This window comes from Hypanus sabinus, unplaced genomic scaffold (genome assembly GCF_030144855.1).
Source record: "Hypanus sabinus isolate sHypSab1 unplaced genomic scaffold, sHypSab1.hap1 scaffold_681, whole genome shotgun sequence".
NCBI classification, from domain to species: Eukaryota; Metazoa; Chordata; class Chondrichthyes; order Myliobatiformes; family Dasyatidae; genus Hypanus; species Hypanus sabinus.
The window spans coordinates 45744-64182 of NW_026781534.1; the positions used below are offsets into that span (position 1 = coordinate 45744).

At 45.5% G+C, this 18439-nt stretch overlaps 1 protein-coding gene across 1 annotated transcript in view; it reads left to right on the top strand.

Moving 5' to 3' along the window:
- Positions 1–534: 534 nt before the first annotated feature.
- LOC132389853 (uncharacterized) overlaps positions 535–18439 on the top strand; it is a 112303-nt gene continuing 94398 nt past the window's right edge. Inside the window, exons 1-9 of the mRNA XM_059962415.1 lie at positions 535–601; positions 2799–3074; positions 4546–4657; positions 5054–5118; positions 5518–5582; positions 7167–7208; positions 8322–8419; positions 9344–9409; positions 17718–17731. Of these exons, the coding sequence (XP_059818398.1) occupies positions 535–601; positions 2799–3074; positions 4546–4657; positions 5054–5118; positions 5518–5582; positions 7167–7208; positions 8322–8419; positions 9344–9409; positions 17718–17731 (805 nt within the window). The remainder of the gene's footprint in view (positions 602–2798; positions 3075–4545; positions 4658–5053; positions 5119–5517; positions 5583–7166; positions 7209–8321; positions 8420–9343; positions 9410–17717; positions 17732–18439) is intronic.

Sequence of the window (18439 nt, forward strand, 5' to 3'; positions counted from 1 at the left end):
GATTACATGAGTTATTGCATTTACACACTGCAAGTTGCCTTACCTATCCCCGCAGAGCAACGCTTTGAATTTTGTCTGGAACGTTTTTCTGAACTCCCTTCCACAAAACACACACCTGGGGAAGTTTTACGAAACGATACGCTTATGACTGGCGTGCATTGTATCCAGCTTGGAGGAGGAGACGGGTTTTGGGATATGAGGTAACTGTGCAGTTCATAGTTTCGGAAGACGTGGATAATCTGACACTGTGTCCCGACTCTCCTCTTTCCCGCGCGTGGCTTCCAGACGGATGCATTCTCCGGTGTGTGGGAGCGCTTTCTCTGGTGGTGGGCTGTTCTTCCTCTTCCGCTGAGGAATGCTGTTATATCTCCTGTGTGATTTGTTGCAACCCCTTTTGTCCGTTTCTTTTAGACGGACCGGATCGTCCATCCGTCATCACTCAACCGCACGCATCTTTTTACATTGCTGGAAGCACGATCAGGTTAACATGTTCCACGGAGTCCTGCCCAGATGCTGAATTGAATTGGGAACAGAATGGTGCCCGCCTACAAAGTGGGCATGAGGTCGTCCTCGACAGCGTTTCTGTGGCCCACACGGGAAAGTATACTTGTGAGGCCTATAACACGATTACAAAAAGGAATAATGCCTCAACCACGGAAATCATTGTGTTCGGTAGGTAGTCCGTACCTCCCTTTGTTGAGGTCCTATAATTAATGGTGTTGGTGCAGACGGGCCCGTGTAATCCAACTAAATGCCTGAGCAAATTCTAACGATATCAATCCACAACGTTGCATATTGATGAATAAGAGTATTGATGAAGATGAAAATTGGAATTGTTCTGACTTGCTGATTAAATTGCAAATTTTTACTTGCTGCAGTTAAGACCAGAAGGCCTTAATCATTGGAAGGAGATTTAGACCATTTGGCCAATGGAGTCCGCTCCGCCATTTCATCATGGCTGATCCAATATTCCTCGCAGTCCCGATCACAGCCGTTTCCGCATATTCCTCATGCCCTGACCAATTGTGAATCTGTCATCCTCGGCTGTAAACTTACATAACGATACTCCCTCTACAGCTGCCTGTGGAACATAATTCTCAGATTCATCATGTTCTGAAGAAAGAGATTCATTTTCGCCTTGGTTTCTGAAAGGATACCACTCTATGCACAGGTTGTGTCTTCTGGGATTAGACTCTCCCGCCATGAGAATCATCTTTCCCACATCCACTCCAACAAGGCCTTTCACAATTCGATAGGTTTCCATGAGGTCTCCCCACATTCTTCTGAACCCCAGTGGGTAGAGGCACGGACCCATCAAACCCTCTTCTCCAGTAAAGCCGTTCAAACTTGGGATCATTTTGGCGAACTTCTTTGGAAACCGCTTCAGTTTAATCACATTCTCTCTCAACGACAAGAGTCCCAAAATGCATCACAATACTCCAAGTGAGGCCTCACCGGTGCTTCATCAAGTTTCAGCACTACATCCCTCCTTTTATATTCTAGTCCCCTTGTAATGAATGCTGACATCGCATGACCCCTGATACCTGAAACATCCGACATTTCACAGTGTGTTCCACGGTGAGGGATGATGCAGTTTGTCCACCAGTTCCTTGTTCCCCGTACTACCTCTCCACTATCGTTTCTGTACGGCCCGATATCCACTCTTGCTTCTCGTTTCACACTTGTTGTACGTTAAGACTCTGTGCCGATCTTCATTAATATTAGTGGCTGGAGTGCTTTCTCATTCATCTTTACCTTCTAAATGACCTTTTAGTTGCCAATTGTTTTTTTATACAACTTCCCAATCATCTGACTTCCCATTAATGATTGTTCCATCATATACCCTCCTTTTGACCTTCATGTTGGCTTTGACTTCTCTTCTCCGCCACGGTTATGTCATCTTTCCTTTAGAATATTCCTTCCTCCTCTGCCGTCATCCCCGCCAGTGTTATTTCTCAAGTAAATCTGGCCAACCCCTCTCTAGTGTTTCTCTAACTCCTTTTAACCCACTGTAACACTGGTTCATCTGACTCTTCAGGTTCGCCTTCTCACATTTCAGGATGAAGTCGATCATATGATGATCACTTACACCAACATTCTATTTTCCATAAGCTCTCTGATCAATTTCGGCTCATTGCACATCAGCCAATCCGGAGGAGCCGACGTCATGCCGAAATCTGGCTGCGCCAGATCTCCACGGATCCTTCTGTCAATCTGGCTCCCTTCCAATTGCAACTCCACTTAGTTGCCTATCGTGCAGCGACAAGAAGCCTTCCCACAGGAATGTTTACCCCTCCCCAGTTCAGGAGCCAACCGCCCCTTCTCTAGAGGTCGCAACTTCCCTGGAGGAACCCATGATCATTATTCCTACGCCATCCCTCCTCCGCCAACTCCTCAGCCAGATATTAAATACGAAGTCACTCTACTTTTGGCTTCAACAGCAGGGGGCACGGGTAGTTTATTTTCACTTGCTCCACGGGACAATTAAACTGTAGCCAAGTGCAATTCTGTTTTAGTCTGCTTTGCTGGAGAATGTATGTTCTTACTGCAGGAATATCCATGTATTGAGGAACATCTGAAATGGGAATAGGTTGCTCACCGTCCCCTTGGGTAACAGCAGTAAAACTTTAAACTCATTGCCGGCGTTTAGTTCAAGCTGGATACTGACTTGATATCGAAACACATAGGGATAAGAACTGGGAATGCCGACGATATTGAGCTGGCAGCATCCAAATATTATTCTCGTGTTGTAGATAAAACCCCGTGTAAATCTATGTACATTTCAATTGTATTTACAGAGACAGTGACTGGGGTTACTGTCGTGGCCAGTGATCCCAACCCCCTTGAAGACCCCGATACCATCACACTCAGCTGTCCCGCGTCGGGCACTGTTCAGACACGGACATGGTTCAAAGATAACCAACCCATCCAGGAAAACGGCAGAATATTTACATCCCCCGACAAGGCGAAACTGACTATAATCAGAGCTAACAGAAACGACGCAGGGACGTACAAGTGCATCGCCAGCAATTCATTCAGCAGTGGCGCTGGAGTGACCAACGTGCAAGTTTACTGTGAGTAAACAGTTAGTCAACCGCGTTCATTTGTATCAGATATTACACTAAACAACATTTGCTCTCATCTTTTCAATGAAGACAGAAGGTCATAATATCCCGTATCCATCAGGATTTTTCTCTAATCAGCACTTTTCTTCATTTTATAAATGGATCAGAGAAGTTCAGAATTGAACCGGAGCGTCCAGTTGTGTCCAATATAGTGTCAAACCTGACATTAACTTGCTTTGCTCTGTCAGTCCCCTGTGGTATATATTCATGGTACAAGGGGGACAATCTCCGGCAGACAGGGCAGGAACTCACCCTTGTGTCAGTGACAATGGGAACAATCTCCGGCAGACAGGGCAGGAACTCACCCTTGCGTCAGTGACAATGGGAACAATCTCCTGCAGACAGGGCAGGAACTCACCCTTATGTCAGTGACAATGGGAACAATCTCATGCAGACAGGGCAGGAACTCACCCTTGTATCAGTGACAATGGGAACAATCTCCTGCAGACAGGGCAGGAACTCACCCTTGTATCAGTGACAATGGGAACAATCTCCTGCAGACAGGGCAGGAACTCACCCTTGTCTCAGTGACAATGGGAACAATCTCCTGCAGACAGGGCAGGAACTCACCCTTGTATCAGTGACAATGGGAACAATCTCCTGCAGTCAGGGCAGGAACTCACCCTTGAAATCAGTGACAATGGGAACAATCTCCTGCAGACAGGGCAGGAACTCACCCTTGTCTCAGTGACAATGGGAACAATCTCCTGCAGACAGGGCAGGAACTCACCCTTGTATCAGTGACAATGGGAACAATCTCCTGCAGACAGGGCAGGAACTCACCCTTGTGTCAGTGACAATGGGAACAATCTCCTGCAGACAGGGCAGGAACTCACCCTTGTGTCAGTGACAATGGGAACAATCTCCTGCAGACAGGGCAGGAACTCACCATTGTATCAGTGACAATGGGAACAATCTCCTGCAGACAGGGCAGGAACTCACCCTTGTGTCAGTGACAATGGGAACAATCTCCTGCAGACAGGGCAGGATCTCACCCTTGTGTCAGTGATAATGGGAACAATCTCCTGCAGACAGGGCAGGAACTCACCCTTGAGTCGGTGAGCTCGGTTGACGTTGGGAGTTATACATGTCGGATTAATAACGGCGTAACCAACAGGACCAGTTATCTTACAAGGTGTAGTTAGCGCACACGGTGAGTGAATGTGTCTCTCATTCGTTCATGTAAACCCGATGATCAAAGATTCAAACCGTTTCCTTCTTACGCTTTCCTCACGCCCTACCTTCACTCCTCCTTCTAAGTGGCCTACCAGAATAAAAGAGTAATTGATTTAAATTGATTCAATATCGAGACCAGCGACCAGAAGTTTCCAGAGCGTGGATCAATTATCATTTCTTAAATAAAGATGAGTTTTCGCCATGTAAAATATATGCTTGTTTTCTGTGTCATCACCAAAAACAGATGAAAATTGTACCTTCCGGGCTGGCGCGATCGTGGGCATTATACTCGGTTTACTTATCATGGGCCTGGTGGGAGGATTCAGTGGATGGCTGTTCGCAAGAAAAGCTGGCGGGTAATTGCATTTCTCTACGAATTTCGTTCCTACCTTTAATAATTGAATGTGAATTTCGGCAGAATCGACTTCAGCTGGGATCAGGGCCCATCTGTGGACAGAATCAGCATTCCGCCTTCACGGCGAAGTTGTCTGTCCGAAATTTGTCTGAAAGAGGTTTGCGTTCAGCAATATGTGTGTGAACAGCCTTATCTGTCAAAAAGGCCAAAGCAGTTTTGTCTACTTAACCCATCTGTCGATGCTATCGAGCTCGCCTGGTACAGGGCATCCGATAAACAAAACGTTATTAAGGGAAATCTGGAGAGAATCGAATGGAATTATAGAGGCCATTCTCATTCGGTGCATCAGCGCAGGAAATTAAGTTCCAGACGAATTATTTTCTTGTCTTTGTTTCAGTTTATTCAGCAACATATATCCACCGAAATCTAAAAATGGCACGGGCAGAAATTCCGGATGGAAAAGTGAGTGAGCACCGTTTCAACTGTCCTAATACTGAGTCCAGGGGAATCTCAGCATTTGATTTTAATCTGGGAGCTCCTAGTCCACTGAAGCTGGAGCTGGTCATCCGAGCGAATGGTCACGGATGATGCGACTTTTGCCGTTGGGTTTTCCAGTTATTTTAGCTGAAAGCTTCTGCTGAAGATTACAATATCAGCGAAGTAATGGGATGGTAGTTCATGCAACTTAATTTCTCTCCATATTGATCAATATCGGCCCTCAATTCCTGGTTCCGGCGATTGGTGGGAAGGGAGCTCATGCTCTCAATGGCTTTTTCTATTGGGCCGGTTTGACGTCTGCTGTGTTCAACAAAGCCCCCTGACGCTCTGCACCCTTGTGCCATATCTGTTTTGTTTCCTCAGGCGCCTTCGATACAAAGACCGTAAACTCATCAGAATATTATGAAAATGTCCAAATGGATGAACAGGTTGGATGTTTGCATTATGTCCGTGATCTCACTCATTTCTTTGCAAAGAGGGAAAAAAGAACATAAGTAATGTGATGGGTAGCGTCCATCGGGCCCTTCGGGCACAGATGGGGCATTTAACAAGATCCCGGATGATCGATCCCGGATCTTATTTTCCGTTAATGGAGAAACAACACATTATATTCCGCAAAGTAGACCCAAACCTGATGGCATGAACATCGACCTTATCCCACCAGTATTTCTGTTCACTTCTCTCTTCTTCTATTTTCCACTCCGGCCTCTTACATCTTCTCCTCACCTGCCCATCAACTCCCTCCAGTGACCATCCCTCTTCCCCTTCCCCTATGGCACACTCGCTTCTGCAATCGGTTCACTGTGGTTAAGAATGCGTATGGTGTATTGACCTTCATCAACCGTGGGATTGAATTCAGGAGCCGAGAGGTAATGTTGCAGCTGTATAGGACCCTGGTCACACCCCACCTGGAGTACTGTGCTCAGTTCTGTTCGCATCACTATAGAAAGGATGTGGAAGCCATAGAAAGGGTGCAGGGGAGATTTGCAAGGATGTTGCCTGGATTGGGGAGCGTGCCTTATGAGAATAGTTCGAGTGAACTCGGCCATTTCTCCTTGGAGCGGAGGAAGATGAGACGTGACCTGATAGAGGCGTACAAGATGATGAGAGGCATTAATCGTGTGGATAGTCAGAGACTTTTTCCCAGGGCTGAAATGCTTGCTACAAGAGGACACAGGTTTAAGGTGCTGGGGAGTAGGTACAGAGGAGATGTCAGGGGTAAGTTTTTTTACTCAAAGAGTGGTGAGTGCGTGGAATGGGCTACCGGCAATGGAGGGGAGGCCGTATAAAATAGGGTCTTTTAAGAGGCTTTTGGATAGGTACATGGAGCTGAGTATAATAGAGGGATTAAGTTAAGCCTAGTAATTCCTAAGGTAGGGTTGTGTACAGCACAACTTTGTGGGAGGAAGGGCCTGTATTGTGCTGTTGGTTCTCTATGTTTCTACCTTTTACTTTTCTTCAGCCTTTCCCCCTTTCCCACTCATCAGGCCTCACCTCCCAGCCAGTGCTCATTCCCCTGGCCACCATTCTGTCCAGGCGTCTTCCTGCCTTCTTCCCAGCCCAGTAGAAGGGTCTCTGCACAAAACGTGAACGGCTTAATGAATTCCATTAATGCTGCCCGACACTCTGAGCCCTTCGGCATTTTGTGTGTGAGATTCCAGCACCTGCAGAATTTCCTCAGATTTCCCCAGAATCCATAACTCCTGAGTGATGCGAAATCACATCTGACCCTTGCTGTAATTCATTTCATGAAAGAGTCTTTTAAATTGTCCGATCAATGTGAGTAACTCCACACACACACACACACACACACACACACACACACACACACACACACACACACTGAATCAGAAACACGCGGTGCAGCGAATGGTGAACGAGGCAATATTACCCCAAACACAAACTAATGTGATGCATTGAAACTCCCGGGGTTTATCGGCGGAGAGTCAGAATACAATTGCTGTGAACCTGTTTAAACGTCTCCAAAATAACACGTAATCTTCTCTTTCAAGGGTGCAAGGAACAATGCGCAGGATGGAGACTCCACTTACACGGTAAGGGAAACATTAGCGTCAATCCCTTTTGAAGTAATTGTTTCCACTTCAGAACCTGAAGTGAGACTCTCGACAGCGAGAATGTCGAAGTTTCAGTAACGGGGGGAGTCAGAAATGGCGGAGAAACTCATTAAGTATTACGTGTTCGCCTTCACTGTTGAAGACACCATCAGTATGACAGTGTCAGGACACGGAAGTGGTTGCAGCCACTATAATAAGCAGAAGATGCTAGACAATCTGGAAGGTGGATAAGTAACCTGGGGTGAATGGATGAGATTGATTGCACGCCAGGCGTCTGAAATAGGCCGGTGAAGTGGTCGTAGAGGAATTAGTACTCATACCATCATGGAATTGTTTTGGAGGATTGGAAATTTGCAAACATCACTTCGCTCTTCTTGAAGAAAGGGAAGTAAACGACAGGGGCTGATACGCCAGTTAGCTTGAGGCCTCTGTGTACTGCAGGTCTGAAGAAGGAAAGGGTGAGCTCATTGAAAGATGAATAATTGGAAGACCTATACTGACTGGGCGTGGAGCGATACTCTCAACGTGAAGGATGGGGTGCTGGTCTGGAACCAGAGGGCGGCGCTGTGGAATGCATGGTCCGGAATGGATGGTGTGAGTACTAATTCCTCTACGATGGAATGCAGAGAACCCTTCAGAAGAGAGCGATGAGGAGGAATATCTTTAGCCGAAGTGTGGTGTATCTCTGTAATTTGTTTGTCCCTTATGGCTCGGGGGACAAAGGCCCCGGGTTACGCGAAGCAACGTTGATAGTTTCAAGTATTGCAGAGTGAAAGCAGATGATTAGGGTTGGGAGGGAAAATTCATCCGTCATTATAGAATGGTGGAGGAGGCCAATGTACCGAAGGGCCTAATTCTGCTCTTGTGTTTTATGCTCCTGTGAACTTATAGTGCTTCCTGCGATATTTAATAATCATAACTGTGTCTCTGATCCTCTCTGATCCTCTCTGATCCGACTGTTCCGTGTTTCTCTCAGACACGAATTGTTAAGAATGCGCAGGTCCTTTTCAATGTTCTTCTAATTCTTCTCTGACACATAAATGCTTTTGGCAATAATTTTTACTAATCCTGCTGATTTCCTCGCATTAACAGGGTCTTATCCTGGAGTATCGATCTGTTTACGGTGATCTGAACAGGTATGTGAACCGAATCTGGGGCTGCCGACACGTAATGTCACTTGTAAAGGAAAGGTATTCACTAATTTCAAACCTATGGGCCGTGCAGGGTCCTGGTTGTGCACATCTCATAGTCACACTGAGATTGGAAGTTTAGAGACAAGTAACAGAGCAAGACTGGAGTCAGGCGGCGTCGCACAGCGATATATTGATATTGAAAGGAACACTTTTCCTTGGTCTATAGCGATATAAAAATATGAATTGCGGTTGCATTGTCACAATGTCAGACACAGATTCTGAAATCATCACCCGGATTTACCCTCACCAGCAGCCACACTTTCGGGTTGCTGACGTAGTCAACATAAATTGTGAATTGTTTCCGCAGCTGACGTCACTGTGAACGGAAGCCGATGATTGGATCGTGAATTGGCACAGAGAATGGACAACCATCCAGGATAAATCCACCGTTCAAAATGGCTTTTTTTTTTCTTTGTAATCGTTCTCCAGGTCTCAATTAAACCACTTCCGCGTTTCCTAGCCTCACGACAAAGACATCGCAGAAGATTCTGTCTCGTTTCCGTCGCAGCAGCTTAGTTCTCTCGCATCAACCCAGACTGGTGCTGTGGCGTTTCAGGGGATTTCCATAAAATGACCGCTGTTCGAATCCCTATCCCGGCCGTACTCTATTCTCAACACGTGATCAGTTGTGTTTGAGCTGCAATGTCTAATCTATATAGCAAAATTACCCTACCGCATAGCCCTCTATGGTTCTGAGCTCAATGTGCCAATCTCAGAGTCTCTGGAAAGTCCCATTGTATCGGCCTTCGCTCGCCACGCACCCATCACTCTCTGTGTGAAAAACGTACTCCTGGCATCTCCTTGTACCTACTTCCGAGCACAATAAACCTGTGCCCATCGTGTTCGCCATTTCAGCCCTGGAGAAAAGCCTCTTGCTCTTGCACGATCAATGCCTCTGATTATCTTATACGCATCAATCAGGTCACCGCCCATCCTCCGTCGCTCCAAGGATGAATCGCAAATTTCGGCTGAACCTGTTCCCAGAAGGTATGTTCCCCAATCCAGGCAACATCCTTGTAAATCTCTTCTGTTAATCGGGTTTGTCATCGGTCGCTGAAAGGGCCGAAGTGACTACTCCGCGCTTCATGGCTGAATAATAAATGCAATAAAATGGAAAACGGTTCTGAAACCCCGAGTTGACTCCTGATTACTGCGCGAATTGGCACAGTGAAAATTTATCAATCCGGGACATTGATTCAGCCCTCTTTTCCAATGTTCCTATACGCCGAAATGCGACGTTGCTTCTTATTTGCAGAATGCTGATTGATCACGTAGTTTGATTACTTCATGTGGTTGTTTCATCAGTCTCCCTCGTGTCGATGTTTCACTGTAATCTCGTGAAATGATTTTTGTTGAACTTGTATCTCCGTCACAAAACAACAGACTGAAGGCCATATGTCAGTGATGATGGACTTGGTGCTGATTGTAAATTTGATCGAGGCACCCAGACCCAGTTGTTATCATTTAGATGGCTGAGTGAGGAGCAGAGAGGGTTAGCAGTACGGGGTAGGTTTCTCGGGCTCTGGGGGTAAGGAAGGTGGGCTGATTTTTCCAATATCATTGTGTGTTGATAGATTACACAGCGAGCTTATTCTCCCCTCTGAGACATAACTCACCCAGAAATGGTCACCAGGGAAACAATTTCCAGAGGAATATTTTCATCAAAGAGTGGTGCGGATTGTTTGTTCTTTTAAGAGATGGGTCTGGGTGTTGTTGGCAAGGCAGGAATTTATCACCTCTCCCTTAACAAAACCCTCACTGAGCGGTTTGGGTTAGAATTTCTCAAACATTCATTTCCGTAAGATGTAATTAATATAATGTACATATATATCATATATCCATATTTGCCACACCCAAACCAGATTCAAACTTACAATTTTTCCCGACAAGAAATGCGTCCGACAAGTGAAAATATGATCTACACATGTGCACGGCCATGTCTCCCAACGACATTGACTGTTTCATTGAGGGTACAGGCAGGTTCAGAGATGTTGAAGGCGATAGAGACCTGGGAGGGTTACAGAGACAGTGAGGGGAGTAGCGATTGATATGGATACAAAGAGAGAGTGTCTGTAGAGGCCAGAAGGCCATAGAGAAACGGGGAAGGGTGTAGTGCTTGAAGAGGGACCAAGAAACAGAGAAGGTCTGGGGACTGGAGGAGGTTCCAGATTACAGATGCGGGGCAGGAGCGGTGTGAAGAGTCCGGGAGCTGTGTAGTGGTGCAGGTGGTATTGGGGGCAGGCTGTGGTTACAGAGAAACAGATCGGTTTTTGCTGCCGGAGCACTCACAGAGTCGGAGGGGCGTGGGGGCAAGATATCTAAAGTGCATAGAATGGTTCCGGTTTCAGAGAGGGAGTGGTGTAGAGGCTAGAATATCAGAGACAGGGAAATTGCCCTTCATTGTTTACTGTTCTCTCTTTTTAAAACGTTCTGAAGTTGTTTTATTTCCATTAACAGTCATGAATTATTAGGTCATTTATGTCCGATTATTGATGTTTCTCTCAGGGAAGGGGTATATAAACATGAAGGCAGTCGTTCAGTCCACCCGGGACAGTGCCGCTCCTCCACCATCAGATATCTGAATGACCTCTGGACCCATGAATACTGCCGCAACTTTTCTTCTCGTTTTGATTTATTATTTATTTTATGCTTCTTAACCTAGTTCATAGACAGAATCATCTCTTGCTCTGATCTCCGCCTGAAAATAGCAGATTTAATGACATATGACATGTAATGTACATGCATGTTTAATTTTTAACCCCCCCCCCACGTACAAAATGTCCTAAAAGGATGAGGGGTGTGGGTGTGATGAGCAAACCAAGCTAACATGGTCCAGAGTTGACCCCACCCCCATGAACTATGCTGCTAATGAGAGATGAGAGAGATATCTGCGCAGATGAGGGAGAGAGAAACATGATTTCATATTATGTCTCCTTGGCTGATTGTTTACCTTTGCTGCAAGGACACTTTCTTTTCCTGCTTGTGAAATTCATGCAGAGACAGCAAGACCGGGGCCTAATAGACGGTCGGAGCCCTGCAAGAGGAGATAAAAAGCAGGTCTGCGAAGACGTAGGCAGATACTCCAGGGAGGCACACCACGGGACACTAAAAGAGAGTTGTGCACCCACGTGATGGTGGAGATTTGGAGGATCGATCAGAGTCTCAGTGTGTGAAGGTGCGACCGGTAGGGGCTTATTTGCGTGTCCACCCTTGCCTGGCTGACAGGTCTACCACTGAAGAAAGATCGTGCCTGGTATGATCACAGTCGGTGACCGCAACAGGAAGACAACGGAAAGATCCAGGGCAACGACATCACCTCTTTCTCTCTCTCTCTCCCTCTCTCTCTCTCTCTCTCTCTCACTCTCTCTCTCTCTCTCTCTCTCTGTCTCTCTCTCTCTGTCTCTCTCTCTCTCTCTCTCTGTCTCTCTCTCTCGCTCTCGCACTCCATCACTCTCAAACGTTACACCCGAACTACCTCGACCTAAACTGAACTGAACTGATTGCTGTGTCTACACTCCTGTATATATCATTGCTAACCTGTTTCATATATTTGCACTTTTAGAGTACTGTATTAGTTAGTTTACTAATAAACACTCTTAGTTACAGTAATACCAGACTCCAAAGTGTATTCCATTTCTGCTGGTTCGGTAACCCGGTCACAGCGTAAGTTGCAAATCGGGGGCTCGTCCGGGACAAAATTGTATGGAGGACAATAGTAGTGTTTAATCTCCTTGTTCCACTTTTTTTCCTTGCTGATCTTCATCTTCATCTCTAGATCATTAGATAAGGTGGGGTGGGGTAGTTGGTAGTGATGGGAGTGATGGTCCGGAGTTTCTCGTAGAATACCCGTGGTAGGTTACTGTGCTACATTCTGTAGTCTGTGCACAAATCGGCCATTATGTGCCGGTTGTGAGCGAAAGGAACTTGCATGTTGTATTTGCATTCGTTTGTTCTGTAGCAGAGACTAACACTACACAGTCAGATAATAATAGATATGTCAGAGTGACGAGCCTCCAGCTCTCTCTCCTCTCTCTCTCTCTCTCTCTCTCTCTCTCTCTCTCTCTCTCTCTCTCTCTCTCTCTCTCTCTCTCTCTCTCTCTCTCTCTCTCTCTCTCTCTCTCTCTCTCTCTCTCTTACGCTCTCTCTCCCCCCAACGTTACACCAACAGCTGCGTGGAACTGAACTGAACTGAACTGAACTCTTTACCATCGTAAGACTATCCATTTACCCCTAGACTTTGAAACCGCTTGGTTTTGATTACTGTGTCTACACTTCAGTATATATCATTGCTAACCTGTTTCATATATTTGCACTTGTTAAGTACTGTATTAGTTAGTTTACAAATAAACACTGTTAGTTACAGTAATACCAGACTCCAAAGTGTATTCCATTTCTGCTGGTTCGGTAAACCGTTAACGGCGTTCGTTACAAATCGAGGGCGCGTCCGGGACAAAATTGAATTAAGGAAAAAAGTAGTGTTTTATCTCCTTGTTCCACATTTTTTCCTTGCTGATCTTCGTCTTCAGCTCTAGGTCATTAGGTAAGGTGGGGGGTGGGGTAGCTGACAGTGCTTGGAGTGATGGTCGGGAGTTTCTCGCAGAATACTCGTGGTAGGTTACCTTTGCTACATTCTGTAGTCTGTGCACAAATCGGCCATTACGTGCCGGTTGTGGGGGAAAGGAACTTGCATGTTGCATTTGCATTCGTTTGTTCTGTAGCAGAGACTAACACTACACAGTCAGAAAATAATAGATATGTCAGTGTCACGAGCCGCCCGCTCTCCCTCTCTCTCTCTCTCTCTCTCTCTCTCTCTCTCTCTCTCTCTCTCTCTCTCTCTCTCTCTCTCTCTCTCTCTCTCTCTCTCTCTCTCTCTCTCTCTCTCTCTCTCTCTCTCCAACGCTCTCTCCCCCAACGTTACACCAGCAGCTGCGTGGAACTGAACTGAACTGAACTGAACTCTTCACCATCGTAAGACTATCCATTTACCCCTAGACTTTGAAACCGCTTGGTTTTGAATACTGTGTCTACACTTCTGTAACCCGTTTCATATATTTGCACGTTTACAGTACTGTATTAGTTAGTTTACTAATAAACACTGTTAGTTATAGTAATACCAGACTCCAAAGTGTGTTCCATTTCTGCTGGTTCGGTAACCCGTTCACGTCGTACGTAACAAATCGGGGGCTCTTCCGGGATAAAATACATAAGGCCAAAAGTAGTGTTTAATCTTCTTGTTCCATTTTTATCACTTGCTGATCTTCGTCTTCAGCTGTAGATCATTACATAAGGTGGGGGTAGGGTAGTTGGTAGTCGTGGGAGTGATGGTCCGGAGTTTCTCGTAGAATTCTCTTGGTAGGTTACTGTGCTACATTCTGTAGTCTGTGCACAAAGCGGCCATTGTGTGCCGGTTGTGAGCGAAAGGAACTTGCATGTTGCATTTGCATTCGTTTGTTCTGTAGCAGGGTCTAACAATACAGTATCAGATAATAATAGATAAGTCAGTGTTTCGTGCCTCCAGCTCCCTCTCTCGCCCTCTCTCAAACCGCTTGGTTTTGATTACTGTGTCTACACTTCTGTAACCCGTTTCATATATTTGCACTTTTACAGTACAGTATTAGTTAGTTTACTAATAAACACTGTTAGTTGCAGTAATACCAGACGCCAAAGTGTATTCCATTTCTGCTGGTTCGGTAACCCGTTAACGGCGTACGTTACATATCGGGGGCGCGTCCGGGACAAAATAGAATTATGGTAAAAAGTTGTGTTTAATCTCCTTGTTCCACTTTTTTCCCTTGCTGATCTTCGTCAGCTCTAGATCATCAGGTAAGGTGGGTGTGGGGTAGTTGATAGTGGTGGGAGTGATGGACCGGCGTTTCTTGTAGAATACTCGTGGTAGGTTACTGTGCTACATTCTGTAATCTGTGCACAAATCGGCCATTACGTGCCGGTTGTGGGGGAAAGGAACTTGCTTGTTGCATTTAGACAATAGACAATAGACAATAGGTGCAGAAGTAGACCATGCGGCCCCTCGAGTCTGCACCGCCATTCTGAGATCATGGCTGATCATTCACTATCAATTCCCAGTCCCTGTCTTGTCCCCATATCCCTTGATTCCCCTATCCATCAGATATCTATCTAGCTCCTTCTTGAAAACTTCCAGAGAATTGGCCTCCACCGTCTTCCGAGGTAGTGCATTCCACACCTGCACAACTCTCTGGGAGAAGAAGCTCTTCCTCAACTCTGTTTTAAATAACTGACCTCTTATTCTCAATCCATGCCCTCTGGTACTGGACTCTCCCAACATCTGGAACATATTTCCTGCCTCAATCCTATCAAATCCTTTAATTATCTTAAACGTTTCAATCAGATCCCCTCTTAATCTCCTCAATTCCAGCGTGTACAAGCCCAATCTCTCCAATCTCTCTGCGTAAGACAGCCCTGCCATCCCAGGAATCAACCTAGTGAATCTACGCTGCACTTCCTCAACTGCCAGAATGTCCTTCCTTAAACCTGGAGACCAAAACTATACACAATATTCCAGGTGTGGTCTCACCAGGGCCCTGTACAAATGCAAAAGGACATCCTTGCTCTTGTATTCAATTCCCCTTGTAACAAAGGCCAACATTCCATTTGCCCTCTTCACTGCCTGTTGCACTTGCTCATTCACCTTCATTGACTGGTGAACTAGGACTCCTAGATCTCTTTGCATTTCTCCCTTACCTAACTCTACACCGTTCAGACAATACTCTGCCCTCTTGTTCCTGCTTCCAAAGTGGATAACTTCACATTTATTCACATTGAATGAAATCTGCCAAGTATCTGCCCACTCACCCAGCCTATCCAAGTCTCCCTGTATTCTCCTAACGTCCTCTTCGCATATCACACTGCCACCCAGTTTAGTATCGTCAGCAAACTTGCTGATATAGTTTTCAATGCCCTCATCTAAATCATTGACATAAATCGTAAAGAGCGGTGGTCCCAATACAGAGCCCTGTGGTACCCAACTATTCACCTCCAGCCAGTCCGAGAAACACCCAATCACTGCTACCCTTTGCTTTCTATCTGCCAACCAGTTTTCTATCGATGTTGAAACCCTGCCCCCAATGCCATGAGCTCTGATTTTACTCACCAATCTACTATGTGGCAACTTATCGAATGCCTTCTGAAAATCTAGGTATACAACATCCACTGGCTTACCCTCGTCTAACATCCTTGTTACACACTCAAAAAACTCCAACAGATTAGTCAAGCATGATTTGCCCTTGGTAAATCCATGCTGGCTCGGCCTAATCCTATTTCTGCCATCTAGATGCGCCACTATTTCGTCCTTAATAATGGACTCAAGCATCTTCCCCACGACTGACGTTAGGCTAACAGGGCGATAGCTCTCCGTTTTCTCCTTCCCTCCCTTCTTGAAAAGTGGGATAACATTAGCCACTCTCCAACCTTCAGGAACTGATACTGAATCTAAGGAACATTGGAAAATGATTACCAAATTAACGAATTTGCATTCGTTTGTTCTGTAGCAGGGCCTAACACTACACAGTCAGATAATAATAGGTAAGTCAGTGTGACGAGCCTTCCGCTCTCTCTTTCTCTCTCTCAATCCAACTCTCTCTCTCCACCCAACGTTACACCAGCAGCTGCGTCGAACTGAACTGAACTCTTCACCATCGTAATACTATCCATTTAACCCGAGACTTTGAAACCGCTTGGTTTTGAATACTGTGTCTACACTTCTGTATATATCATTGCTAACCTGTTTCATATATTTGCACTTTTACAGTACTGTATTAGTTAGTTTACTAATAAACACTGTTAGTTACAGTAATACCAGACTCCAAAGTGTATTCCATTTCTGCTGGTTCGGTAACCCGGTCACGGCGCAAGTTGCAAATTGGGGGCTCGTCCGTGACAAAATAAAATGCAGGACAATAGTAGTGTTTAATCTCCTTGTTCCACTTTTTTTCCTTGATCTTCATCTTCAGCTCTAGATCATTAGATAAGGTGTGGGTGGGGTAGTTGGTAGTGGTGGGAGTGATGGTCTGGAGTTTCTCGTAGTATACCCGTGGTAGGTTACTGTGCTACATTCTCTAGTCTGTGCACAAATCTGCCATTGTGTGCCGGTTGTGAAGGAAAGGAACTTGCATGTTGCATTTGCATTCGTTTGTTCTGTAGCAGGGCCTAACACTACAGTCAGATAATAATAGATATGTCAGTGTGACGAGCCTTCTGCTCTCTCTTTCTCTCTCTCAATCCAACTCTCTCTCTCCACCCAACGTTACACCAGCAGCTGCGTCGACCTGAACTGAACTCTTCACCATCGTAATACTATCCATTTACCCCTAGACTTTGAAACCGCTTGGTTTTGAATACTGTGTCTACACTTCTGTATATATCATTGCTAACCTTTTTCATATATTTGCACTTTTACAGTGCTGTATTAGTTACTTTACTAATAAACACTGTTAGTTACAGTAATACCAGACTCCAAAGTGTATTTCATTTCTGCTGGTTCGGTAACAATGTCACGGCGTAAGTTGCAAATTGGGGGCTCGTCCGGGGCAAAATAAAATGCAGGACAATCGTAGTGTTTAATCTCCTTGTTCCACATTTTTTCCTTGCTGATCTTCATCTTCATCTCTAGATCATTAGATAAGTTGGGATGGGGTAGTTGGTAGTGGTGGGAGTGATGGTCCGGAGTTTCTCGTAGAATACCCGTGGTAGGTTACTGTGCTACATTCTCTAGTCTGTGCACAAATCGGCCATTGTGTGCCGGTTGTGAGCGAAAGGAACTTGCATGTTGCTTTTGCATTCGTTTGTTCTGTAGCAGGATCTAACACTACACAGTCAGATAATAATAGGTAAGTCAGTGTTACGAGCCTTCCGCTCTCTCTTTCTCTCTCTCAATCCAACTCTCTCTCTCCACCCAACGTTACACCAGCAGCTGCGTCGACCTGAACTGAACTCTTCACCATCGTAATACTATCCATTTAACCCGAGACTTTGAAACCGCTTGGTTTTGATTACTGTGTCTACACTTCTGTATATATCATTGCTAACCTGTTTCATATATTTGCACTTTTACAGTACTGTATTAGTTAGTTTACTAATAAACACTGTTAGTTACAGTAATACCAGACTCCAAAGTGTATTCCGTTTCTGCTGGTTCGGTTACCCGTTAACGGCGTTTGTTACAAATCGGGGGCGCGACCGGAACAAAATTGAATTAAGGCAAAAAGTAGTGTTTAATCTCCTTGTTCCACTTTTTTCCCTTGCTGATCTTCGTTTTCAGCTCTAGATCATCAGGTAAGGTGGGGGTGGGGTAGCTGATAGTGGTGGGAGTGATGGACCGGCGTTTCTCGTAGAATACTCGTGGTAGGTTACTGTGCTACATTCTGTAATCTGTGCACAAATCGGCCATTACGTGCCTGTTGTGGGGGAAAGGAACTTGCTTGTTGCATTTAGACAATAGACAATAGACAATAGGTGCAGAAGTAGACCATTCGGCCCCTCGAGTCTGCACCGCCATTCTGAGATCATGGTTGATCATTCACTATCAATACCCAGTCCCTGCCTTGACCCCATATCCCTTGATTCCCCTATCCATCAGATATCTATCTAGCTCCTTCTTGAAAACTTCCAGAGAATTGGCCTCCACCGTCTTCCGAGGTAGTGCATTCCACACCTGCACAACTCTCTGGGAGAAGAAGCTCTTCCTCAACTCTGTTTTACATAACTGACCTCTTATTCTCAATCCATGCCCTCTGGTACTGGACTCTCCCAACATCTGGAACATATTTCCTGCCTCAATCCTATCAAATCCTTTAATTATCTTAAACGTTTCAATCAGATCCCCTCTCAATCTCAATTCCAGCGTGTACAAGCCCAATCTCTCCAATCTCTCTGCGTAAGACAGCCCTGCCATCCCAGGAATCAACCTAGTGAATCTACGCTGCACTTCCTCAACTGCCAGAATGCCCTTCCTTAAACCTGGAGACCAAAACTATACACAAT